Genomic DNA, 27087 nt, shown 5'->3' with positions numbered 1-27087 from the left:
AGCAAATGCCTTAGGCTTAATTAATGGGGGTGTTGGTGACCCTCAGTAAGAGCAGGAAGTGGGTTGGAGAGACCATCCACGTGTGGAGGGGACAGGCAGGACGATTCAGAGGCGTGACGAGTACTGAATACCGTTGAAAGCAATATAACACAGTGGTGAAGAGCCAGGATCAAACATCCAAACCAGGATATTTTTAAGTGAAAAGAGTTACTACCATAATCATGCCAAGACAATAGGTTTAAACTGGGAGTGTCCTAAAGAAACTGGCATTGTGGGCAAACTGGGACGCATGGTTCCCTGCCGAGAGTCCGCTCTGAAGCCAGACTGCCTGACTTCGAATCCCACCCCTGGCTTACCAACAGTGCGACCTCAGCAAGTTCTAGAAACTCTCTCTTTCTTCATCGGTAACATGGGGGGAATGGCCATGCCTACTCGTGGGTTATTTTGAGGGTTAAAAGAGGTAACACTTACAAACCATACCCAACGCATGGCATGTGATCAGTAGTGTTAGCCATTGCTCTTCCTAGGCATGTGATAATGTACACAGAGCCATAGGTGATGCAGAAGTGGTCCAAAATGACCATGCTCGCTTTACGTCCTGGAAGGGAGCTGCATCTTACCCAACCCAACAAGGGAGAGTTATTCCAGTTTTATAGATGAGAGGAACTGAAGCCCAAGGTCATAGAGCAAGTTAGAAACAGAAGTTGGACAGGAACCCAGGTCTCTGGGTGCAAGCCCAGTCCTCCTAAAATCAAAGTGGGGGAAAGGAGTGGGTAAGGATGACATCTGACACCATCAGGGCTTAATGACCTCATGAGCCCAGCTTTGATGGCAGAGGCCCTGGGAGGCAGCCCCAGGGAGTCCCACCTGCCCAGCCATGGGCTCCCAGGCCGCCGCCCTGCCTTGAGCACCGCCCCACCCCCACTGCTCCTTCCGTGGTGCCTGGCTGTGTTGAGAATCGAGATGAGGTGCTTAATGTTCACTATCACTCTTGCCTCCTCCGCCCTTTTAACCTGGGTTTTTTTTTTCAGTAGGAACATATGTTTTAATAATATGATTAACAAAAGTGAAGAATACACATTCTCTTCAATGTACATTGGCACACTGACTGAAAGAAACTTTTCTGGACCATAAAGCAAGTATCAATAAATTTCAAAAGACTGAAATCATATAGAGCATATTCTGCAGCCACAGTAAAATCAAGCCAGAAATCAACAAAAGAAGACAACTGGCCCCGGCCGAGTATCTCAGCTGGTTAGTGTTGTCCTAACACACCGGGGTTATGGGTTTGATCCCAGTCAGGGCACATACAAGAATCAGCCAATGAGTGCAGAAGTAAGTGAAACAACCAAATGATGTTTCTCTCTCTCCCTTGCTTTCTCTCTCTCTTTAAAAAATATCAATCAATAATTTAAAAAAAGAAAACACAACTAAAACATTCCTAAAAGGCTTGAAAATCAAGCAATTCATGTATAATCTTAGATCAAAAAAGAAATTGCAATGTGAATTAGAAAATAATGTATTTTTCGCTCCATAAGACACACTTATTTTCCCCCAAAAGTGAAGGGGAAAATGCCTGTGCATCTTATAGAGCAAAAAATACAGTATTTTATTAAATATTTTAATATAGTATTTGGTTCAGAATATTTTTTTTCTTATTTTCCTCCTCAGAAAGATGGTCAGGTGCATCCTATGGAGTAAAAAATATGATACTTTGAAGGCCTGGCCAGTTGGCTCAGTGGATAGAGTGTTGGCGTGGCATGTGGATGTCTCGGGTTCAATTCCCAGTCAGGGCACACAGGAGAAGCAATCATCTGCTTCTCATTCCCTCCCTCTCCCCTTCTCTCTCTCTTCCCCTTTCTCAGCCAGTGGCTCAGTTGGTCTAAGCGTGGGCCCAGGCACTGAGGATAGCTTGGCTGATTTAAGCATCAGCACCAGATGGGAGTTGTTGGGCGGAAGCCAGTCAGGGCACATGTGGGAGTCTGTCTCACTGTCTCCACTCCTCTCACAAAAATAAATAAATAAATAAATAAATAAATAAATAAATAAATAAATCTTTGAAATTAATAGTGAATTGCCAGTTCAGTCACTGGTCAGGGCATATACTGTTTCTGTCTCTCCTTGCCTCTCTCTAAAGAAGAAAAAAAGAAAGAAATTAACAGTGAAAATACAACAAATCAAAATGTTCAGTAAATAGCCAAAGCAGCACTCAGAGGGAAATATATAGCCTTAAAATGCATGTATTTACTTTGAAAGAGATCATCAAGCTATAAATTTAAGATGTCTGTATTTTAATATATGTTAATTAAATTTTAATATTAAAGGTTAGAAATGCAGAAAATTGCCTGATTTAATTCACATTAAAATACAAATGAGTGATGACATTCAGCTATGTCTACCTTTCAAGAAACATTGATTGAACTAACGTGATTTTTGTTATACTTTTAAGCAAAATGCCATTAAAAAGGAAAATTTCAGGTGGTCAACATAGGAGAGTTTAGAAGCCTTTCAAATGGACCTTGGGCCAACCTATCCAAAAATTGCATTCTGGGGACATTTGGGGTGAAACAGAGTTTAGAAAGTAAGATGTTGATGAATGAAAAAGAAAGAGTAGACTAGGAAAAATAATGCTTGAATATATGTTCGTAGGTTCAGACTTAAACATAGTAAGTAGACACCTCGTTGACCTGAATTGGTGTCAGCTGCACTGTTTCCAGGAGAACCTGTAGAAAAGATCCCCTTCAACTCTCAGTTGCCTTCCAATGTGTAATCTCAACTTATTTCTCTATAATTATATAGAAAATAGAAAATATAATTCTTTATCATTCTTATCCTGCCTCCTTACACCACTGGTTATTTAATAGGTTCTCATGATTTCGAAGCTCATAACATTAACTTCAGTTAAATATTATTGATATTTGTATCAGTTCTTTTAAAATGACTTTCATGCTCGAACCAACCTACCTTGTTCAAGTAAAGTCTTGATTTTCTGCAGGTGGATTCTTCATGGTCACCTGGGGACAGGGTCTCCCGTGGTGGACATCTAGATGGAGTCCACTAGCAGGAGGGTAGACGTAGGTGCAGAGGCCTTGAGACTGTGTCCCCAGCTATCACCCGCGTGGCCTCTGGCGTCTGTATTCTATAGGGCTACCCACACGGAGTGCTTCATTCAAGAAGCTCCCGAGGAGTTGGTTGTAACAGCCCCTTCCCCCTCGTGGAACACTGGGGCTGTGAAATGACAGTGCACATGTTCTTGCAAATTCTCCATCCCGTTTGATCCTCACAACCACCCCGCAAGGGAGGCAAAGCTGGACCAAGGTCAGTTCCTTTACACAGAGGAGGAAGCTGAGGCCTGAGAGGTCATGTACCTTGCGCAGGGTCACACTGCTGTAGGTGACAGCTGGCATTCACACCCAGATCTTCTAACCTGCTGCCTAGTATTGTTTGGTTTGTTCCCTTATTCCCATCATAAGCACTGGGGGAGTCCTCATTTCATGAGTAAGACTGCAATTTAAAAACAAGGACCTAGGAAGAATATAGCGAAGGGTGATGCCCATCTACAGGCAGAACCTCCCAAGAGAATAAGGAGAAGCCAAACCACCTGTCTAAGGTTATGAGTGGAGCCTTGATGAATCCATATAATGCATGTTGGTACTTGCAAATGAAGTAAAAAATAAAGTCATATACTTAGAAAAACATATCTCAGGGCATAAAAACTAAGAATTCTTAGTTCTAGAATTTTAATTCAAGTTCCGCCTACAGCGGAACCATCCACATGATGCTGTAGTTAGCATCAAACCCTAAGTTTGGTCTAAAAGAGTTGCCTGCATTCATTTACCTGCACACAACTCATACAGTGACATTAAAGAAAAAGCCCATGGTCGCCCAGAGGCCCCAGGCCAGCCCGTGTCACTAGAGCACCAGCAGCGGCCAGATCCCCAGTCTAGAAGTCAAGGAGATGGAGAACCAGGGAAAAGAAGTGTGGTCCCCCCAGACTGTTGCCCCACGCAATTTGATATGTTGGAGGTGACAGCCGCTGTGGTCTTCTCAACCCAGCACCCTGTCGAGATCAGAGAATGCTGTCCCTGCCACCTCCTGCAGCCCCTGACTGGCATCTCTGCCCAGGGACGATTTCCTCATTCTTAGCTTCAGCCAAAGGCCACCAAGCTGCAAGAAGCTGCAAGAAGCCGAAACTAGACCTGCCCAGAGAAAAGTAACACTTCTATTAAATACTCTGCCCATCTCTCTCCACATTCTAGTTCTGTGCTTCACTTTCCTCTTCTGTCAAAGGGGTAGTGATTTCATCATATAACTTAGTGCCTAGTTACACTTAGTAAATAATTATTTTATAATTATATTAGCCAATCAGAATCTTGTTGGTGGCCGTGGAGACAGGAGACCAGGTGCCTGCCCTGGCACTAATTAGCAGTGTGACCCCTCCCCCCCAGACCCCACACCCTCAGACTTGGTTTTCTCAGATCTCCAAGGGGCTCCTTCCAACTGTCCCACACACAGGGTCTGAGGAAGCCCAATTCTTGTGACTGCTTCAGAGGGACTTTCCACCCACCAGGACTAGGCCAGAAGAGTGGAAATTAAGAGGGAGATGAGGACAAAGAAGGATGAGGCTGTCTGCATAGGAGAAGGACCCACAGTATACAAGGCTGTGACTAGGTTTCATTAGGAGCCAAACTTAAGTTATACATTAAACCACCAGACTTGTTTCCTTTCCATCTGTTTTTAACTTTACCGTCATGCAGCTGGGTCTTCTGTTCGTCAAGAATGCAGAAGTGGTCACTGGCATTTTTTTGAAGGGGCGGGGCTGGGGTGGGGTCTGGTTTTGTTTTTGTTTTAGAATCACCCAGCTCCTCAGGAGCCCACCGGCCCCATGCCCGATACGGGGTGTTCTCCCCTTAGAGAATGGAGAGTCAGGGTAGCCCCAGCCTGAGCTCTTGCTCAGGGAGCAGACAGAGAAAAAGTGGCTGGTGAGACCCTGGGAACAGAGTGGTGGGAAAGGGGAAAGTCACAGCTCTGAGTGGACGAGATTGCCCTGGAACCCTCTCCTTGTTTTCCATTCTTTCCACAGCCTAGATCAGGGGATCCCCAAACTACGGCCTCCAGGCCGCGTGCAGCCCCCTGAGGCCACTTATCCGGCCCGCTGCACTTCCGGAAGGGGCACCTCTTTCATTGGTGGTCAGTGAGAGGGGCACAGGATGCGGATGCTGTATGTGGAGCATCCACAAAGCGCGGCGTCGCTCACGTACAGTACTACTTCCGGTGACGCGGGACACAAACGTCATGGCTCTGGAAGCGTGTCATATCACTTGTTACGGCTAGTAGTGACAAATATGGAACCGGACATTGACCATCTCATTAGCCAAAAGCAGGCCCATAGTTCCATTGAAAAACGGTCATTTTGTTGATTTAAATTACTTGTTCTTTATTTTAAATATTGTATTTGTTCCCATTTTGTTTTTTTACTTTAAAATAAGATATGTGCAGTGTGCATAGGGATTCGTTCATAGTTGTTGTTTTTTTTATAGTCCGGACCTCCAACGGTCTGAGAGACAGTGAACTGGCCCCCTGTGTAAAACGTTTGGGGACCCCTGGCCTAGACCCTGGGCCCAGCCATACCTCCAGACCTCTGCTCACTCTGTTGCCTTTGCCTGAACAGCCCTCCCTCCCTTTCTGCCTGTCCTCAAGGATCAGATTAAATGTAGCTCTGGCAGAATTAATGCCACTTCCCCTGTGCTGCCATGGTTGCTATGAGCTCCTTCAGGACAAACTCCAGTTGTTCTGAGGGCAGCTCCTGGCACAAAATGGGAGCTCAGTGCATGTCTGTTGAGTGAGTGAAGGGTGAGGGTAGCCCTGAGGACAACAGAGCCTTGTATTTATGAGCAATGCGTACAGTCAGTTCCCAAGCACTGCCCCCCAACACCCCGGCCACCCATCAGCATGAGGAGACTCAGCTCTGCCCCAGCACAGCCACTCTGCTCTTGGACACACCTCCTTGCTGAACCCCACCCTGCCCGCCAACACATCTGGCTAGCCAGCTGGGCTCTTTCTGCACATCCCTCATCTCCTCTGCACTTTGAGGCTCATGGCACATTCATTTCACTCGGGGATCCATAATGCTACATGTTGGGCCCTGATGAAAGTCCCCCGAAGCCATCGCCTCACCAGTAAGGCATTTGCAGTTGCTTTTCAGAAATGTCCTGTCGTGTGGGTCCCAACTGTGCCATTAGCAGCCCCCCGGCCTGCTGGCTGCCCTGAATCCCAGCTTTGTTCTGCACTCAGAGCCTTGGCCTGGAGGGGCCAGTGCCCTCTGTCTGGGAAATCCTTGGCATCTCATCAAGGAGCTGTCCTAAAAGTGGTGCTCCACCCGTACCCCACTCAGTTGTCTGCTCAGATGCAAAGAATGATTACATGCAGGGTCATGGACTTTCAGAACCAGAAGGGGCTTTAAAGAACACACATTCAGAGTGTGTCCTGAGACCCCTGGTGTCAGCAGCATTTGAGAGTAGGGTGACCAACCATCCCAGTGTGCCTGGGATTATCCAGGTTTAGCACTGAAGGTCTCTTACTCAGAGAAATCCCTCAGTCCCAGGCAAATCAGATGTTTGCTCATGCCACCTAGGAGTACATTCTCCAGGCCTGATGAATCTGAAACCCTTGGGGGGTGGGGGCTGAGCAATCTGTTTTAACAAGCTCTACAGATGATTCTTTTTTTTCCCCACACTTTAAAAACTTTATGTATATAAAAATCCATTTGTTTTCAAAAGCATTAACAAAAAACAAAAAGGTGTGGAGCAGAAGACATGCCCTTTACTAGTGTTTGATGGGAAGGTACAATTTTTGGTTCTCTGGAATGTTGTGTTTTATAAACAAACAAACAAGATAAGACAGTTAAAGCTCCCAGAAAGCCCATGGCTGTTCCCACCCCCAAAAGAGCAGAGAGGAGGACAAGATGAGCCTAGAGTGGGGCCATGGAGGGTTAAGCACCTTGGCCCAAGTCACAGCGCCAGGAAACAACAACGCTAGCTATCAGATCCAAGCATCTGGCTCCCAGCTGGTCCTGACACTTCTCTGGGGCCTCTGCCACCCCAACACGGGGCCCACAAATGGCGGGGGTGAGCGGGGAAAGAGCGCTGAACCCTAGAGATGAGAAACTGCTACCTACAGTTAGCCTGAGACTTCAGAGCGGTCATTGAAGATGCATGTCCTAACAGGCATGCGTTTATTTCCTCATGCCCTCTGCAGAAGGTTCAATTAGAATGAGCTCAAAGGCTTCCCCTAACCCTGACATTTTGTGGTTCTATCTTCTCTACCACTGATGCCTGGAATTTTACCACTAAAAATGTGTTTGAATTTGTTAAATCTTGTCTTGTGTCTGAATTCCTTTTATAAAAATACAGTTTTCCTTTAGAACAGCAGTAGTCAACCTGGTCCCTACCGCCCGCTAGTGGGAGTTCCAGCTTTCATGGTGCACGGTAGCGGAGCAACCAAAGTATAAATAAAAAGATAGATTTAACTATAGTAAGTTGTTTTATAAAGATTTATTCTGCCAAACTTAGCAAAAATCCGACATAAAGTACTTGGTAAGTAATTATTATGTGCTTTAACCTGCTGTAACTCTGCTTTATAAATTTTATAAAGTAAAGTTACTTCCCTACTTTATAAACCACCATTACTGTGGAACTGGTGGGTGGTTAGGAAATTTTACTACTAACAGAGATACGAAAGTGGGCGGTGGATATAAAAAGGTTGACTACCCCTGTTTAGAGTGTCCTGACCGCTCGGTTTGTGGGACTAGAGAACGCGCTGTGGCGTGAGTTCAGTGGGCCCTGGCTGGGAGGGGAGGGCCAGGCAGATGGAGGAGGGCGTGGCCATAGGAGAGCCCGGGCCCACACCACCTGTCAGTTTACCAATGGCCCACAGAGGCCCAGAGGGGCTCTTGGCAGGGCGTCCTGCAGAAGGACCCTATAACAGCTCTCCTTCCCGTCGCCAGGTTGACCCCATCTGTCATCTTTCTTTTAAACATTTTTATAGACTTCTTTTTTTCTCATTTTGTATTTTTTTCTACCACCCTGCATCTCAGGCTAAATCGGAAAAAAATAATTTTATCTTTTTTTTAAGAAGACTAAAAGTCTTAAAATTACCTTCTTCAAGGTTTGCAAATAGAATAAGACAGCCACCTTTTCTTTTCTCTCTTCCTCTCTTTCTGTCCCAAGAGCCCATGAGCTTGAAATAAAAGGCAGTGTGGTAGCTCAGGACAGGGACAGGGACAGAGACAGGGACAGGGATCCCAAGGAAGTGATGTAACCACACAGGACATTGTTCAGTCTACTAAGAAGCAGACAGGACTCCCAGGCACAATGAACCTATCTGCCTTTGTTATCAGCTGATGTCACGGTTCCCAGAGAGTCCATCAGTGGACATCAGGGCAAGGAAAGGAAGCATGGTTCTGGGGCAAAGAAGACTAGGAATGTTAGAGCTGGAGTCCTGGGTTCTGCGAACTGCTACGTGTGATAATAATAGCTAACATTTAGTGAGCACTTCCTGTGTGCCACAGATACTCTAAACCCCTCTCCTAGAGCATCTAACTTCATCTTCGAGACAAATCTGCAATGTAGGTATCATTATTGTCCCCTTTATAGATGAAGAGCCTGAGGAATAGGACTTATCCAAAGCCTCACACATCTTACGATAGATCCAGGTTTGATCTCAGGGAGTCAGAGTCCAGAGCTGTTGTATCTCTTCCTGGAAAACCACTAAGCCTGCTGACCTCACTTGGGAAGTTAAGCTGCAGGGGTAGGTAGGGTGGACTGGACAATTGTCAAAGTCCTTTCCAGCACAGATAATGTGATTTGGTATTCATGCTTCACCCATGCATGCAGAGGTCCCATTCAAATGGTGTGAAGGGTGTGTGTGTGTGTGTGTGTGTGTGCGCGCGCGCGTGCGCACAAAACAAATAAACTTGTATCCTGCAAACCTGATGAGAGGGGAGAGAATAAGAACACAACAGGCCATGCAAAATCTTTAGGAAGACTTGTAGGTTAGACCTGTGTCAAAAGGCCAACTAAGCCCTGGCCGGTTGGCTCAGTGATAGAGCGTCGGCCTGGTGTGCAGAAGTCCCGGGTTCGATTCCCGGCCAGGGCACACAGGAGAAGCGCCCATCTGCTTTTCCACCCCTCCCCCTCTCCTTCCTCTCTGTCTCTCTCTTCCCCTCCCGCAGCGAGGCTCCATTGGAGCAAAGATGGCCCGGGCGCTGGGGATGGCTGCTTGGCCTCTGTCCCAGGCGCTAGAGTGGCTCTGGTCGCAACAGAGCGATGCCCCGGAGGGGCAGAGCATCACCCCCTGGTGGGCGTTCCGGGTGGATCCCAGTCGGGCACATGCATGCAGGAGTCTGCCTGACTGTCTCTCCCGTTTCCAGCTTCAGAAAAATACAAAACAAAAACAAAAAAGGCCAACTAAGATTTTGACAGTTCTGCCCAACTCACTGCCATGTGTCAGTAGCCTTTCCATTTCCCTGCTCTTTGCTCCAGGTTCCACACCCACAGCCTCAGACTCCCCTGGCCAGACGGGCTAATAAGCCCCTTGAAGGGCACCTCGCACAGGAGCTCTGGCTCCGGGAAGGGCAGGCTGGTTCTCTGTGGACCTCAAGCCCAGCATGTGTGTCTTCTTTGCAGGCCCAGCAACCATGGCCCATTACAAGGCTGAGCAGGATGATTGGCTGATTGTCTACCTGAAGTATTTACTCTTTGTCTTCAACTTCTTCTTCTGGGTAAGTGAATTCGCCCCCACATACCCCTCCCCAGAACCAAATGAGTTAAGCTACCTTCGTTTTTTTGAGTCAGCACTCTGGGGTTGATTTCTTCCAAATCAAAGACCACCCATGGGCAGCACTAAAGCAAATATGTACATTTGCTACTGGGGGGGGGGAGAAAAGAATCAGATCTGCAGGTTGACATGGAGTCTGTGCCACATGCCATCTGAATAAAGGACAGATAAACACAACACTGAGTCTGGTGTCCCTGCTAGCTGTGCAAAGGGTCCATCTCTTCCTTGCTTGCTAACTTGTTGCACAAGTGCCTTGTGGTGGGAAATGTGACTGTCTGAAATAATGGCTTGTTTTCCACCAAAGTCTATTTGCTTGTCATGGTTCACAGCCTCAGGCCTGGGCAGAGTAAGAGAGGTCCTGCGGGCAGGCCAGGGACTGCCTCTGTGTGAGATGGGAATAGTCTCCACGGCGACTTCCCTCAGGAAACCTGCCAGGTGAGGTCTGCCAGGAGTGGAAATGGTCCACTTCGGGCAATTATCAGGATAAGTGGTAGCAGACGGGAATATGTGTATTTTGTGCTACAGTCTCATTGATGGGGAGAGGCAAAGTACCCAGAGGGCCAGACCTAGCTCTACTGTTTCTAACAGTGTGGCCTTGGGCATGCCACTTGACATTGGCTGAGACTCTTTCCCCAGCTACAACACAGGGATCATTTCTAACCTCTTGGGGTTGGTTAAAACCAAGACAACAGTCCCAAAAATGGAGTCACTTTTACCAAGCCCCACATCACCAAACTAAGACTTAATTTAATTACATTTTCGGCCCACCCAGAACTGGAATCTTAAACCAGCCTACAGGAATCACCTGACCAGCACTAGTTAAGTAATTCCACCTGATGGACCCTTGCCATCTCCTAAAAGAAAGTAGCCTTGTGATGACCAACCTGTTCTTCACCTGGTATAACACCCTTGTTCTGGCTCCCTCTTGCCTATAAAAGTCTTTCATTTTGTAGACTAGGAGCTGCTTTCTATCTGCTAGATTGGATACTACCTGATTTTAATTGATTTTTGCTCAAATAAACTCTTAAAATTTTTAATATGCCTCAGTTTATCTTTTAACAGTTCATTTAGCAGATACCCTGAAATTGTATATATTGAGTGCTTAGCTCAATCTCTGCACACAGAAGGCATTCAACAAACTCAGTATTTTGGATATACCTGTATTAGATGTAGAAGACTGAAAATACTACCAAACCAATCTGCTGATGAGGCAGAGCCGAGATGCCTGCTTACCATGGGAAGGGTACACCCCTGACAGAGTCTTAGATCTCAGAGATGCAAAGGCAGAGATGGGATATGTCTTCATTTTCAGGGTCTTTCATTAAGATTAATGAAATTGGTTAAGATTGGGAAGGACCATTGGTTAGGTTTGGTGGACATAGCAAGGCAATGGTTCCAAAGAGTCTTGAAGAGTTGACAGTCATTTGATGCGATTAAAAATTTGAAGGACTTGATGTTTGTTTAAATGTGTTGTTTTTGTTTTTGCAAAGTTCCTGAAACAAACAATAAATGTATTTTATTTGCAACTTTTATCTTCCTGGGCAAGTGTTTCCTGGAATAGTGAAGTGTTGATGAAGGCAGTAGAATAATAGAGCCATGTTGACATGATCAGCCAGCTGTGTGAGTGCACATAGTTCTGATTCTTAAAGATAAATCCAATAGTGTGTTTAGGATTCTCGCTGAATGAGAATGATTTTCAAAGAATAGGTATGTTTTTCCTGATCATAAGAGTCTTATGTATCCACTACAAGTAATCTCTAAAATACTGAAAATTATAAATAAGAAAATAACAATTGCCCATATCTTACTGTATTAGATTCCTAGAGCTGCTGTCACAAAGTACTATAAACCAGGTGGCTTTAAACAGAAATTGTCTCATAGTTCTGGAGGCCAGAAGTCCAAAGTCAAAGTGTCAGCAGGGCTGTGCTCCCTCTGAAACACTAGGTAGAATGTCTCCTTGCCTCTTCCTGGCCTCAGGTGGTGGCTGGCAGTCCTTGGCTTGCAGCTGCATCACTCCTCTAATCTCTGCATCTGTCCTCATGTGCTGCTCTTCCTGTGTCTCTGTCTTCACATGGCATTTTCTTCTTCATTAGGGCCATCCTAATGACTTTATCATGATTGGATTACATCTGCCAAGAACATATTTCCAAATAATGTCACATTCACAGATAGTGGGGTTAGGACAGGGGCCGGGAACCTTTTTGGCTGAGAGAGCCATGAACGCCACATATTTTAAAATGTAATTCCATGAGAGCCATACAATAATCCGTGTACGTTACACATTATCCAATAAAAATTTGGTGTTGTCTCGGAGGACAGCTGTGATTGGCTCCAGCCACCCGCAACCATGAACATGAGCGGTAGGAAATGAATGGATTGTAATACATGAGAATGTTTTATATTTTTAACGTTATTATTTTTTTTATTAAAGATTTGTCTGCGTGCCAGATGCAGCCATGAAAAGAGCCACATCTGGCTTGAGAGCCATAAGTTCCCGACCCCTGGGTTAGGACTTCAACAAATTTTGGGGGACACAACTCAACCCTTAATATTCACCATCCCAGGAATGATCATTGTAGTCTGTCCTGATTAGGACAATAGATGGTGGTAACCTGCACTATGGAAGTGATAGTGGAGATGGAAATACTTGGAGAGAGTCAAGAGATTTAGAAGATAAAATGACAAGATTAGGACGTTAATTGGATTGGGTTAAGAGGGTACAGTTGTTATAAGTGAACAAGATAACCTGGAGTTGTTATCTTTGAATATATGTATCCTGATTTATTGATGTCACCCCATTAAAAATAAAATTATTAAAAAAAAAAGAGGGTACAGTTGTTTAGAATATGTAACTCTTGGGTTGGTGGTGGAGCTCTTCACTGCAATAGAGACCAAATGGCAGGTCGGATGTCGGCATGGTGAGTTTGAGTTGCCAGGAGACATCTGAGCAGACATGCTTATTGAGCAGTTAGCTCATAGCTCTGGATCTCAGACAGGAATTGTCCCCACCCAGATAGTGGTTACAGCCATGGAAATGGGTGAGCACCCGCTGGGAGAGCATGGACTCTGAGAACACAGCAGTGTAAGAGTGCAACATGAAGCATCCGAAGTGGGCAGGGTGAATCTGGGGTCAACAGTGATCCCCATTTACCCTGAACTGAAGGGCTCCCAGCTGTGGGACTTTTAGTACTAAAACCAGAAATGTCCCAGCCAAGTTGGAACTACCTCCAAGAGGACTTATAGGAGAACCATTCTGATCAGTGGGAAGAAAACCAGGAGAAACAATGTCATAGAAGCTGGAGATCAGGGAGGGGTTGACTGTATTAAAGACAAAGGACACATCAAGCATTTTAAGGCCTAGAAAGTGGCCATTGGGTTTGGCCACACAGAGTTCCATGGCGGCTGTGGTGAGAGCACTCTTAGGAGTGGGAGGGGGGTGGAGGTCAAGGAGGTGACACTCATTGCAGACAACACTCACTGGGCACAGGGAGGAGAAGGGAAGGCTGTAGCTGGAGGGCTGTAGCTGGAGGGCCTGTTGTGAGGTGCTCAGCCAAAATATCTGTAGAAGGGTCCTGACCTTACACATCCTGCCTGTGCCAGGGTCCCTATAGGAGGAAGCGGTCAGGAAACAGAGTGAGCACCTTCAGGGTCCCTTCCAGCCAGAGTGGACCAGAGGCTGTCTGTTGGGTGTTGCACTCCTTTGAGACTGGTGAGAAGACATGAACTAGCAAATGGACAGCACGCATATCTCCAGAGACGCTACCAGTTCGGGGAGCTTCCCCCATACAGATCTCCCCGCTTGGAGTCAAAATCCTTTGCCTGGGGTCTGGCTGGACATGGACCAGACCCCAGGTACCTCTTCAGCCAAGCTCCCTCCATCCTCCTTGGGGCTGGGGGGGAGGCTGGTTTCTGAAGGTCCAAGCCTCAGTCTCCAGTCCTGGGTTTCTGGCATCTGCTCCTTGGACCTGCTGTGTGATCTGAGAGATAGATATGGGCAGACTGCTGGCTCATTTCTCTCACAATGACACCACATTCTGCAGTGCACAAAGTCTCTGGAAATAAACCAGAATTCCCCTGGATGGGCCTTGTCCATGAGGACCCTTCCATCCCTCCCACAGGAGAATGTTCCCTCCCTGCAATACCCATCAGAGTCCAGCTGCTGGTCCTCCCCGGAGTCCCTCTAAGACTCGTAGCAGTGCTAGTGTCTACATTGGTGAGTGCTGCCCCAGCCTCACCTGATCCCCGCCCTTCCACCTTCTTCATAGAACCATACTCCACCACCACAGGGCGGCGGGTGGGCGGCGCTAGACCACTGTTCATCGTCGCCCCGCCCACCACTGCCACTGCGCAGGTGCAGTAAGCAAACCTGGACAGCTGAGGCTGACTCTCCGGGCTAGTACGTTTGGGGTGAAGCGTCCAACTTCCTCTCTCCTCCAGAACAGTGTTCATCTACTGAACATCATCTTGCTATACTCTATGAAAATTCAGCACTAAGAGGCTAGGAAGCCCAGGTCTTTCTCCACTGGTTATGATGCCCAGCTTTTGTGAGGCACAGCTGGATAAAGACCTTCCGCGACTATCCATGTAATCTTCACACTAGCCCTGGTAGTCCAGGTCACTGTTGTCCTCAATTTACAGACAAGGAACGGGCTCACCCAGTTCAGAATTTTGCCCAGGGTTTTATAGTGGTGATAAGCAAAGCTACCGCTGACAAACCAGCTGTTTGACTCACTAATAATGACAAAGAATTTATTCCACAGTGTGAACTAAGCACATACTCAGTGCCCGGCACTGTTCTAGGCATTTGGAATAAACCTGTGGACAGTCCTCAGCATTTACAGAGTTACTGTTGTCTCCTCTGTGCTTGGCCTTCCACTTGCATTTTTCTGTTTGATCCTCCCAGCACTCCAAGGCTGTGAACAGCTGTTAGAGCCCCTTTTTACAGAGTAGAGGCCATTTGCCCAAAGTCTAAGAGCTGGATCCCAGCTCTCTCTGACTGCCTAAGCCTATGTGTTTGGCCACCAAGCTCAGTTGCCTCCAGGTCTCAGCCCCACACTTTCCTACACTATCTTTGGGGGGCATACATGGATTAGTGCAGCAGCAGACAGAGCATTCTGGGAAGACAGACTTCCATTTGGGTTCAAAGTTAGATCCTAGTATTTCTATGCCATGGGATATTAGGTGCTATGGACTGAATTGTGATCCCTCAGAATTCATATGTTCAAATCCTAACCCCCAATGTGACTGTGTTTGGAGAAGAGGCCTTGGCAGGTAATGAAGGTTAAATGAGGTCATTAGGGTAGGGTCCTAATCCAATAGGATTGGTGGCCTTCCAAGTGGAGAAAGAAAGAGATCTCTCTATAAAGCATGCATGGAAGAAATGCTGTGTCAGGACACATGCAGTGAGCAGCCAGCCACCTGTCAACAAGGAATAGGTCCTTAACAAAACCGAATCAACTAATCTTGGGATGTCCCATCTCCAGAACCTTAAGAATTAGAAATAAATTTCTGTTTAAGCCACCAGCTCTGGTATTTTATTAGGGAAACCTGAAAAGACTATAAAACATTAGGCAAATCACTTAATCTCACTGAGCCTCAGTTTTTTCATACATTTAATAAGACTGTCAATACTTGTAAGAACCCAAAATTAATATTTAGAAAAATAACACAGTTTCTAAAATATACTTGGTGCTTAGCTATTATATGCAGTTGTTGTGGTTACACTAATGGTCATATCTCATCTTTACAGCGTTCTCTGTCTGTAGCACTGACTCTGAGACTTTAGGGATCATGATCCATGTACAAAATACATGGAAGCAAAAGAAATGCTTATATGAAGCCTAGTTCATGAAACTAAGTGTATCCTTACTGTGTGCGATGCTCTCTGATATTTCTCTTCTATTTAGTGGCATTCGTTTTGTGTTTTGGAGTTTCCTTGGTGCAGTTTACAAATCACCACATTTCTTTCAAAGCCCTGATGGGCTGCATTTCAGAGTTTGAAAAACCCAGAGCAGTTGGATGAGGGCAGCAGTCATCACCTCCACCCCAATGGGGCACAACTCAGGCGCCAGGGACCATGTACCGGGCCTGGTGGTCACGATGGGACTTTAAACTAAGTCTCCGCCAGCTGCCATTGTAGCATAATCTGCGGGTTATAAATCACTGTACACTCCACATTGATTCTTACTCTATCACTGTTGTCAGTCCCATTTCGTAGATGATAAAACTGAGGTTCAGTTCTAAGTCAATTCTGGGTTTTTGACTCAAAGTCTGGTGTTCTTCTCATCTCCATAGACATCTAACTCATAATCACAGCCTTAAGACCACTGCTTTGATGCTTACTTGAAATCCAAAAATGTCCCAAAGGTTCAAGGTTCATGTCTGCATTCAGACATGCAGAGTATGAAGTATATAAGCAAAACTTAAGCAGTGTCACAATAGACACCCACATCCTATATCGAAGTTCCACCCCAACTCTGGACCCCTACATTCAACCCAAGCCTGAGCCCCCACCCTTTACCATCACCCTATCCCACCCCCCGACCTTGCATTGCGATTAACCCAGAGTTGATCATGACCATTTCACTGAGCAGGGGAAGCTCCCCCGTAGAGCTCTGTGTCAGAAACCAAAAATGCAAACACTCTCTGCCTTCTTCATGACCCAGCAAAGGTAACCTGGGCTTTCCTATGTGACTTTTCTTCCCCTCCCATTTCCTACATGGCTCTATACAGCTCCCATCACCCCTGCAGTGTTGTTCTCTAATTTATTTTTTTAATTAGCTGCTTGGCTGTGTTAATAATCAAAACTTTTCCAACCTCCCAGGAGCTGTGCCAGGCTGTGGGAGAACTGGGGAGGCCGCAGCTCCCTTGCCTGGAGCAGCGCCTCTCGCCCGAGGCCCTGTGCGCGGGGGGGGGGGGCCTTTGGCAAAGGCAGCGGTGCTTCTCTTGGGGGCCAGTGGGGGCTCAGCCTCCAGGAAACCCTTAAGGGGGACATGGGTCAAGATAGGAGGCAGCAGTGCTGGGGACTCATGTCTGGCCAGGGGAGTGAGAGGGCTGGAGAGCATCCACACATTCCCCCAGGACCCCCAGGGGCTACTTGGTGGGGAAGAGCCTCGGCTCACCTCCTACCCAGGCTGCAAAGCCCTTCGCTTGGTCCGTCACCCTTCCGTGGAGCACGGCCACTGCCTGCCTCCCCAGGCATGCCGTCTGAAACAGAACGGGTGAGGGCCCTGAAATTGGCATTTCTGATGTGCCCATTCTTCAGGTGCTGACGTCACAAGGCCCCCGTGGTGTTCAGGGAATCTCTGCCTTTGTGCTGGCAGGAGCTGCTGGGGGCAGGCTCATACTTGAGGAGGACACACATTTGGTCTGTACAAGGCCACTGCAGATGAGATCAGTCAAGAATGAAGCCTGTGGGGACAGCTCTGAGCTGCCCCTGCTATATTTGGGGACTCCAGGCCTGGCCGTGGCCTAGACACCAGGTGGTTTGCTTCATAGGCAAAGGAGCTTTGTGTGGGTGAGCAGCCCAGTTGGTAAAATAGGCACTGATTTGGACCTTAAGGTTCTGAGTTCTAGTCCCCAGTCTCCCTCCGGCTAGTAATGGCACCTTGGAACAGTCACCTCTCTCTGGGCCTTAGTTTCTTTATCCAGATTATGAAACAGGTTAGACGTGATTCTTTTCCTCAGTTCTTCCCTCCTTCCTTCCTTCCCTCCTTCCTCCTTCCATAGGGAGTTCCTGGGCATCTGTCATGTGCAGCACTCCCCTGGAATGCTAAAATAAATGAGATGTAACCAAGAGGCTAAAAGGGGAGACAGATAAAGCAGCAAATACAGCAAATATGCTCTGGTGAGTGTAACCATAGAAACCTGGACAAGGCGTGGAGCTAGTAGGAAGGACAGAACGATTTGCTAGGAGTGGGGACAGCAACAGCACAAGGCTTTTGAGCAGGGTTTGAAAGAGGAACAGGTGATCTTTAGTTGTCTCCCAGCTCATTAAGTCCCAAGAGATCTGCTCTTACAGACGGGTATGGGGGGGAGAGAGAGGAAAGTAGTGCTCTGATTTACTTTGTTGGGGGCTCTTTAAAGCCAGAGAGCCAAGAAAAGGGAGCCTTGCAGAGGGAAGCCTTTAGCATGGCAAGCTTATCCTTGAAGATTCAACACAAACAGAACTTGCCAAGGCCACAGGAGCACGGGCGAGGTGGGAGAAATGCTCGCCAGGCACTGGCAGGCAGTGCCCACTAGCAAGGTGGAGTGCGGTCCCTGGCACACGCCCAGCTCACCTGTGTTCCCAGGGAAGGGAGTTGGGGTGGTTGGAGTACAGTCCCCAGCCCTGTGAATAGAAGGCTCAGCATATAGCGTGGGGTGCAGCCCTGGGTTCAGCTGACTCTGGATTGGGGGGTGGGGAGCCATTCTTGAGCAGCAGCTCAGCCAGCCCCAGGGAACCGAGCCTGGCTCAGACCCTGTGTCCAGGTTTCTCCCTGAGCCCCTGCCTGTCTGTCACCAGGTCAAGGCCTTCCCACCCAGGCACCTGCAAACAGCATGGGGCAGGGAAAGTGGCAGGCGTGGGCCCCACTACTGGCACTGTGCCCGGTCAGAGTAGGTGTGCAGTGGATACCGGTTGAAAGAGAGAGCAGGAGAATGGTGGAGCATTAGGTAGGCATTAAGAACCCGTGGGTGCTACCCTAGGTCATTCCAAGGGCTTCCTAAGGATCTGCAGAAAAGTCCTCTGTGAAACTCAACTCCTCCTGAAATTAAAAATTGCCAGAAAGCAAGGAAGAGAATTAATAGTGTTGTCCGGGAACTCAGCCTACCGAGGCGGCGAGGGCAGCACACGGCATCACTTCCTTAGCCCTGTTCCATCCACCAAGCCCACCCCGGGCCCGCTCCTGTGTGCAGGCCACCGGCTCAGCCACAGCAGCCGGGGATCCCGCAGGAGCCAGGGTGTGGCTCCTCTTCCTGCTGAGAGCTACACCAAGGGACTCCCAGAGAGTCAGAGAGCCAGAGTCGAAAGAGGAAGGGCAGAGAACAATGTGAGCCAGGTGGGGACTGAAGGGAAGGTGAGAGCTGAGGTCCAGAGAAGCCGTGTAACCGTCCAAGTTCACACGGCTAGCAGGGGAGCTGGGACTCGGACACTGGCCGTTGGCCTCTTCACCACTCTACTTTATTACCGTCATTATTGGGCCCCTGCAATGTTTCCAGGAGAAGCAACCTCTTAGCTCATAGTAACCAAAGTCTACATGTGGAGGAAGGAAGTAGCAAAAGACAGAGCCAAAAATCAGGCTAAGCCTAGATATCCAAGAACATCGAGGCCATTCCAGGCTGTGGGCTTAATGCTCCAGGTTCTAGGGAGCACGAGGTGATTTTCACCCAGAATGCCTGGTGTCTCAGCACTTGGAACACAACAAACTGACCCCTGGGTTGAGCAGAGGCCAGAAGGTAGATACAGGGGGTGGGGGGCCATAACCAGACAGTGCATGGCATGGCTCGATGGAGCTGGGTGGGGTTTGCACCTGACCATCCCTGCATGGATAGGAGGGAGTCCATAGTGACCCTGGAGTTCTGGTCTGGGTGGGCGGTGGTGCTGTTAATGAGACTGCCCAGAGGAGGAGCATAGATGACAAGTGTGGTTCTAAGTGGGTAAACACACATCTTGCCCAGAAACGGTTCCAATCCAGCGTGACACCTACATGAGTGAGCCGCACCACCGCCATGTATGACATGGCTGCCCTCACACTGAAGGCAGAAAACTCTCCTTCCCAGGGGGTCCTTTTTCCTGGGAACCCCATGGCCCTGGCCCCTGCTCCAGTCTGTCAGTGCTGTTCTCAGCTCCCAGCACAGAAACCCTTTGGAATCCTGCATTTACTTTACACACTCTGCTAGCTCTTCTTCTAGTCTGCTGCCTAATATGCACCAGGACCCAGGCATATGTGATTACTCAGGCTAATCCTTCTCCCATAATGACATGAGCAACATTTTGGCAATGTTTGTTTTTTTTCTAGAAATGGGAGATGCCTAAATTTACACAGTATGGTGACCTACACTGTTCCCCTGGCCTGCCTATGTCTTCATTGGTTAAAAAAAAAAAAAAAGCTAGCTTCATCCTCTGCAGGGTTTTCTGGCTAATTGCTACTGGCTCTGGTTTTGAAAACGTTGTTAATATTCCCGAGAAAAGCAACCCAGTTTCTGTAAAGAGCCACATACTGTTGAATCAATTCTATGCAAACAGCTGTTGAAATAGCTCATTGGGGTCAGATCTCTCCCCACCCCACTCAATCCACCGCTCTGCTCTGTCCGCTGACCTAGGCAATCTCTACACAGCATCAGTGAAAGCCATGAGCCATGGGTCCGGAAGCATCTTGCTGGCGGTATATTGGCAGCAGGTTGTACCCTGATCAGTAATAGGGACATTTTACCCACATGGCAGGGACCCAGAGATCATCTCATCCAGCATGGCCATTTTGCAGATGAAGAAACTGAGGTTGGAGAAGTCAAGTGTCTGACACACAGTCAGATGGTGAGTGGGGGCACAGCCAGAACTGGCACCCAGGCCTGCTGACTTCTACCCTCCCAAGACACCCTCTGGTGACCCATTCTAACATTTAGCAGCTTTTATTTTTCCTGTCTGGAGGAAAGACTGTTTTTTAAAGAACTAACTGATCAAGTCCCAAGCAGGAGAAGCCCCTGGACTTGAACTCCTCTTGCCTCCTGATGTCCCCTGCAGATGCTAATTTCTCCACCAGATGTAAGACCCCAGGAGAGGGGAAGGGTCCCCATTGACTCACACTCACCTCCTGATTTCTTCTGTCCTTCCAGATGCCTCCCAGCTCCTCTCTCATGGCTGGGGACCCTGCTGTCACTCTGGCTGACCTGCAGGCTCAGCCTGTTTGCAAGATTCCAGCGCTCTCTGTGACTGGCAAGCACTGTGGAAGGGAGCAGCCCTCCCCTGGTGGGACCAGCACTGCTGTTCTCCTAGGCTGTGTTTCTCAAAGCGCCCCCAGCTCCTTTCTGGCAAACCACATATTTTTTCCCTTTCTTGCATAATCTGATTTTCATCCCTTTGGACTGAAAATTCTGCTCCTCATTGCTTCACCTTCTACACCAAACAAAACCCTAACACAGATGGAACAGGATGGAGTTTAAGTCCTAATCAAATGTCAAGAGCGCTCCCAGCAGCTGCCCCCAGGGGAAGGGGCCCAAAGCTTTCAGGAAGCAGTGTGGTCTGTAAGATTCAGCACAGCACCACCTACTGGGGGAGAGAGGCAGGACACTGTGACCGTCTATTCATTACATATGACATCTGCACAGTGGTTCTCAACTGGAACCACCTGGAAACTTAGTAGAATATTCATGTCCCACTCCCAGACATTTCACCTGGCCTGGTGTGTGGCTTGGGTGCTTCAGGGCTCCCCAGGTGGTTGGGCAGCCAGGCTAAGACACACTGCCTTAGTGGGGTGACAAGATGGAGGAGGCCTTAGAAACCACGGGCACCAGGGCTTAAACATGATACAAAATTAGGCTCCACCCCCCAGACATGAATGCATTATTTTAAATGGATCACCATTTCTCTGGGCAAAGCATCCAAATTTTTCTTTTTATCAGATTCTCAGTGGGTTCCATGTTCCAACGGATTAAGTGTCCCCAGTCCAGTCCAAATGTGCCCTTTCACGTAGTGCCAGATCCAGTGCTCAGCTGTGGGATTGACACGCTTAATGGATAAAAAGCTTACAGCAATTAAAAATCAGATCAGCCCATTGTGGTCATGTTGACTATTTCATGCTGCTCAGAATCTCTTCCTGGCACTATCATGTGCCTTTGATTAATAAAAAATGATAAATTAATTATTACTTAATTAATGTACTGGGTTTAGTAGGCAAAAACCTTCAAAACATAAGATCCAGCCCTGGCTGGATAGCTCAGTTGGTTGGAGCATCATCCCAAAGCACAGAGGTTGCCAGTTCAATCCCCAGTCAGGGCACATACAGGGACAAAATGATGTTCCTGTCTCTCTCTCTCTCTCTCTCTCTCTCTCTCTCTCTCTCTCTCTCTTTGTCTATCTCTAAAATCAATAAAATAAATATTTTAAAAACCCCTAACATCCATGGGCAAAACTAATCAAAGGGGTATTTGGTAATCCTAAGTTGGGAACCACTGGTCTAATGCAAGCTCCTTATTTGAGAGATGAAGAAACTGAGGCCAAGAGAGGTTAAGGACTATCTTTAGGTCACACAGCTAGTTATGCAAAGTTGGGACCCTTAACTTCCAGGCAGAATGTGGGGGCAGAAAGAAAATGTGCAGGATATTTTGCTAGGAACTCTCACTTAACACAATTCCATGGACTCACACTCAGGAAATTCCTCCCTGGTCCTGGATGTTGTGTGGGCCAGAGATAGCATACACCCTCAGAGAATTTACAGATCTATTGTAGTCCAGGATTTCATCAAAGCTAAGATACCATCAACGTAAGATACATCATTGTTTTCTGTACCTCTGGGAAAAAGTACTGCCAAGTATAATTGTTAAATGCATGTCAATCTGAGAGATGTAAAAATTTGAGGAAAAAAAAGGAACTGGAATCTGCACAGGAACCTTCCCTACTCCAGTCAGAGCTGCATAGCTGTGTCCTCACCCGGTCGTCTTACCTGCTGTAGGTGCTAAGGGGGATGAAATTGCACTTCATAGGAAAAAAGATTGTTTCCAAAGCAGAAAGGAGGAGCGGAGCAGGCTCAGTCCAATCTGGGGATCCAAGGACAAAGTCCGAACCGGCCCTCAGAAGACCTGGGTGTGAGTGTCAGTTCGGAAACTTCCCAGTGTTGTCATCTTGAGCATGTTCTTCTCTCCAAGCTTCAATTTCTTCATCTGCAAAACAGAGATAATATGTGCCCTCCCGCATGCCGCATCCTCACAGAACTATTGCAGAGCTCAGGAGAGAAAATGAGTAATGTGGGTGCCTAGTGCATATTAATTGCTAAAAACCACCTTCCGTTTTCTCAGCTGATGCCTGTGACTCCTGAGAGGAGAGCTTAGATGACAGGGTGAGTCATGCAGGGAGTCGTCCTGGGGCCCATGGGAACACTGCACAGGGACTAGCATACATTGGCTGGGCCCGGGGCCCACTCTCCCTTTGGCCGTACTCAGGACCCCTGAGGGAGCAGTTTTCACCCATCTGAGGGAAAGAACTCATTTCTACATGAGTCAGGGAGACCAGGGTCCCGGAGCAGAAGGCAGAAATGGTCAGAGGTCTGAGGGGTCTTGCCCCCACCCAACCCTGGGCAGACACCTTATCACTCCCCATCTGCCACACACTTCTGCTGAGTGTAACAGTGACCATGGTCATTGAGCCTTATTGCACAAAGACTGAGCGAGGAGCCAGCCAGCTCTATTTCCAGGTACCCTCAGGGAGGCATCCCCTGACCTACCGATTAGCAGTGTCTCGTCCCTGTCGCTTCTCAGGGCTGAAAGGGAATCAGACAGTTAGCAAAGAAGAAGTCTGTCCTGCTCAGTCCTCCAGTCCCGGAGCAACTCCAGCGGTGGAGCAGTGTCCTTTCGGCCATGAGGCTGCATCCTGAGTACGTTCATTCGTTTTCTTTTCCTCCCTCCCTCGTACCTACTGCTTTTAGAGAAACATAGAAAGGGAGAGAGAGAGAAGCATTTGTTTGTTGTTCCACTTAGTTGTGCATTCACTGGTCGCTTCCCATATGTGCCCTGGCCGGGGATCAAACCCGCAGCCTTGGTGTTTCCACAAGACGTTTGGGCCTGCATCCTTAACTCTTCTCTCCGCCAGCCCCTAATTGCCCCTAACCAGAGGCAGGCCTTAGGGCAATTAACCTTTCTTCTGTGGGCCCCCATTTCTTCATCTGTAGAGCAGGATGAAAAGCCCCACATGAGCAAATATAGGGAGGAAACGAGGCGGCGTATGCAAGTGCTCACCAGAGACTGTGGACAAGCGCCAAGGAGCACTCTGGGGAGGAAGGGCACAGCGTGGCCCGGAATTGGGGAGGCAAAGGGGCTCGGATGCAGAGGTTGTCCCGCAGTTGCAGGCATCTGGCCTACCTCACAGGGACAGGGGCTCAACAGGCAACTGGGGTGAGAAGCATAAAGTTGGGACTCACATCAGGATTCAAAATCTGCCCCTGCAACGCAGGTGTGTGACCATGGACAGACAGCGTGACCTCTGCAAGCCTCCATTTCCTCATCTATAAACTAAGACCCACACTATCCTCACAGGCTCTTTGAAGGACTGAATGGGAGGAAGCATAAAGAGTGCCTGGGATGTGGGGGGCGCTCACTAGGCCTGCTCTGACCCCCCCCACAGGTGGGCGGGGCCGCTGTGTTGGCCCTGGGCGTCTGGACCCTGGTGGAGAAGAGCGGCTATCTCAGCGTCCTGGCCTCCAGCACCTTCGCTGCCTCCGCCTACATCCTCATCTTCGCGGGCGCTCTCGTCATGGTGACCGGCTTCCTAGGCTTCAGTGCGATCATCCGGGAGGACAGGAGCTGCCTCTCCACGGTGAGTGCCGGCGGCCCCACTCTGCCCAGCGCTGTGACTGGAAGGCAGGAAACCTGCGGACTTCAGGGAGCCAAGCCAGAGCCCCTCACTGCCCCCAGTCCAGCTCTGGCACCGAGAACCCCACCTGTAATACTGGCCCCAGCCTGGAATCCGAGGCCTTGGGAAGGCGGGAGGCGGCGGCTGCCCCTGGGTGGGCTGTTTGCCTTGGGCTCCAGGTTCTTAGGGACTAAGCCAGGAGGGCAGTCTCAGTCCTGGCAGGGCTGCTGCTCCTCCTCCCTGAACCTCCCCCTCCCTCCCCTACCCCCTCCTGTTTCCTCTGTACCTGGCACCTCCCCCACCCGGACATCACAGGCATCTCATCCTCTGTAAATATTTCAGGGTGTACCTTGGAAACTTAAGGGTTCTTTTTTAGAAAACATAATGACAATACTATTGTCACCCCTCAAAACAATTACCAGTTGGTGTCATTTCCCCAATTGACCCATAAACTGCTCTTTTCCTTTAAAGTTTGTTTGAATAAAAATCTAAATTAGATCTTTATATTAAAATCAGTCAATTTGTCTTCTAGGTCTCTGTTAGTCTCTAAGCTCCCCCATCAATCTCCTTCTCTTCCCCCCCCCACCCCCATGATTTATTTGTTGAAGGAACCAGGTCATATGTGCTATAGTTTCTCCCAGTCTGGCTTTTCTGATGACATTGCTGTGATGCTATTTAATGTGTCCTCCTGGTACTTGAATCTAGAAGCTTGATCAGACTCAGGTTGAATAGTTTGGGCAAGAGTATCTCACGGGAGGGGTTGTGTGCAGCCCAGGTGCTTGAACAGGCTTCCTCCTGGAAGCTGGCTGTCCTCACCTGGCTCAGAGTGTTGAGAGAGGAGGCCAGGAAGCCTGCAGGGGACAGAAGACAGAGTCCAGTTCAGGATTCACCAGGCCAGCCCTCTAACCTCCGTGTACCTGTTGCCAGGGCAGGTTCCCCCACCCTTAATCTCCTGAGGGCCGAGACCAGTGTGGGCAAGGGAGGCTACAAAACATCAGCAAATAAGGGCAGGGCCAGAACCAATGCAAGTCTCCATGAGAAATCAGTGTGAGCCTGGAAAGAGTCAGGCAGTAGGGAGAAGCCTGAAATGTCATTCCCTCCCTGCCCTGCTTCCCCATGCCCACAGTCTCATGTAAGAGCCTTCCCCTTACCTTCTCGAAGACCAGAAGGAAAGCCTGAGGTTCTGTGACTGACAGTGCTCTGCTCTCTGAGCCACTAATCACAGCCTCCCCTCCTTCAGCCATCTGGAAGACCTGTCCCATCATCTAGGCTGAGCTGTTAAGAAAGCAGGTGTCATCCCTGGTTGGTTTTCTCAGTGGATAGAGCATTGGCCTGGCATATGGATGTCCCAGGTTCAATTCCTGCTCAGGGTACACATGAGAAGCAAACATCTGCTTCTTTCCCCCTCCTTCTTCCCCTTCCCTCCTTCCTCTCCCGCAGCCAGTGACTCAATTGGTTCTAGCATTCGTTGGCCCCAGGCACTGAGGATAGCTGAGTGGGTCCTAGTGTCAGCCTCAGGTGCTAAAAGTAGCTCGGTTGATTGGTTGATTTGAGCATCAGCCCCAGAGGGAGGTTACTAGGTGGATCCCAGTTGAGGCACATGTGGGAATCTGTCTCACTGTGTCCCCTCTTACAAAAAAAGGAAGGGAGGGTGGGAGGGAGGGAGGAAAGGAGGAGAGAAGAAGGAAGTAGGGAGGGAGGGAAGGAAGAAGGGATGGAGAAAGAGAAGGGAATAAAGAAAAGAAAAGAAGAGAAAAGAAAAGAAAAAGCAGGTGTCTCTAGTCTGAGCCTGACAGGCACGTGGTCTGAGGCCTGCATGGGGGGCACCAAGCCCTGTGCCCAGAGCTGTGCAGGGAAGAATGGAGACTTAAGGAAAGCCAGGGCCTACAGACTTGGGGCACACCTCTCACCCCAGCTTCAGAAGATCAACAAACAGAAGAGCCTTCTCATCTTCCTGAGCCTTGAGGCAGGGCTGGGGGCCCAGGAACTGCTGGACAGACAAAACGCCTCCCTTCCTCTCAGAGCCCCTTTACCCACTGCCTGTGTTCACTTTTGTCTCACACAAAACTGGATCTCTGCTCCAACATCACTAACCAAACACATTCGAGAGGCACCAGCTCAAAAGTAAGATCAGGAAAAGGTGTGTACACGTGCACACCACATGCATGCAGCCACCAGTCCAGAGGTGTGGGGGCAGGGGTAACAAACAGCAAATCAAGGCCTGGAGTCTTCTTCACTTGCTTTTCCCTGCCCTGCTCTGAAAGGCCCAACAACAGAACCTACCCAGGGACAAAACACAGGTGAAGCACTATCCTGAGTAACCCATATCCAGGCCCATCGGCCCTGAATGATTGAGCACTTCATTGTCTATCAGGCATCCCCAAACTACGGCCCAGCAGGCTGTATGTAGCCCTGTAAAGCCAGAAGCCACGGCTACCATCACAGGCACCTGGCCCATGCAGGTTCGCATTGGATTCGGACAGTCGGTAAAGAAACAACGGAGCCAAAAACTGGTGGACCATCATCTTTAATCCTAGCTTGCACCCGGTGGGCAAGTAAAAACACACACTGGGCTCCAAAACCCACTCACATTCAGTGCTCACAAAGCTACTGACTTATGTGAGTTTCCTAGAATCAAAGCTTTCTAGATCGTTTTCTTCATCAAGGGACCTGAAGATGGCAGTGGAGTAGGCAGATGCACAGACACCCAG

At 48.5% G+C, this 27087-nt stretch overlaps 1 protein-coding gene across 2 annotated transcripts in view; it reads left to right on the top strand.

Moving 5' to 3' along the window:
* Positions 1-27087, top strand: part of TSPAN11 (tetraspanin 11) — a 78602-nt gene that overhangs the window by 17258 nt on the left and 34257 nt on the right. Inside the window, exons 2-4 of one of the 2 annotated variants that reach the window (XM_066257708.1) lie at positions 9687-9781; positions 20261-20350; positions 24149-24340. In XM_066257708.1, the coding sequence (XP_066113805.1) occupies positions 9698-9781; positions 20261-20350; positions 24149-24340 (366 nt within the window). In that variant the 5' untranslated portion in view covers positions 9687-9697. The remainder of the gene's footprint in view (positions 1-9686; positions 9782-20260; positions 20351-24148; positions 24341-27087) is intronic. The other variant, XM_066257709.1, reaches the window with a different exon arrangement.

The sequence above is a fragment of the Saccopteryx bilineata genome, chromosome 2, assembly GCF_036850765.1.
Source record: "Saccopteryx bilineata isolate mSacBil1 chromosome 2, mSacBil1_pri_phased_curated, whole genome shotgun sequence".
Taxonomy (NCBI): domain Eukaryota; kingdom Metazoa; phylum Chordata; class Mammalia; order Chiroptera; family Emballonuridae; genus Saccopteryx; species Saccopteryx bilineata.
The sequence above is the reverse complement of the archived record's forward strand: the minus strand, read 5'-3'. Positions and strand labels throughout refer to the sequence as shown.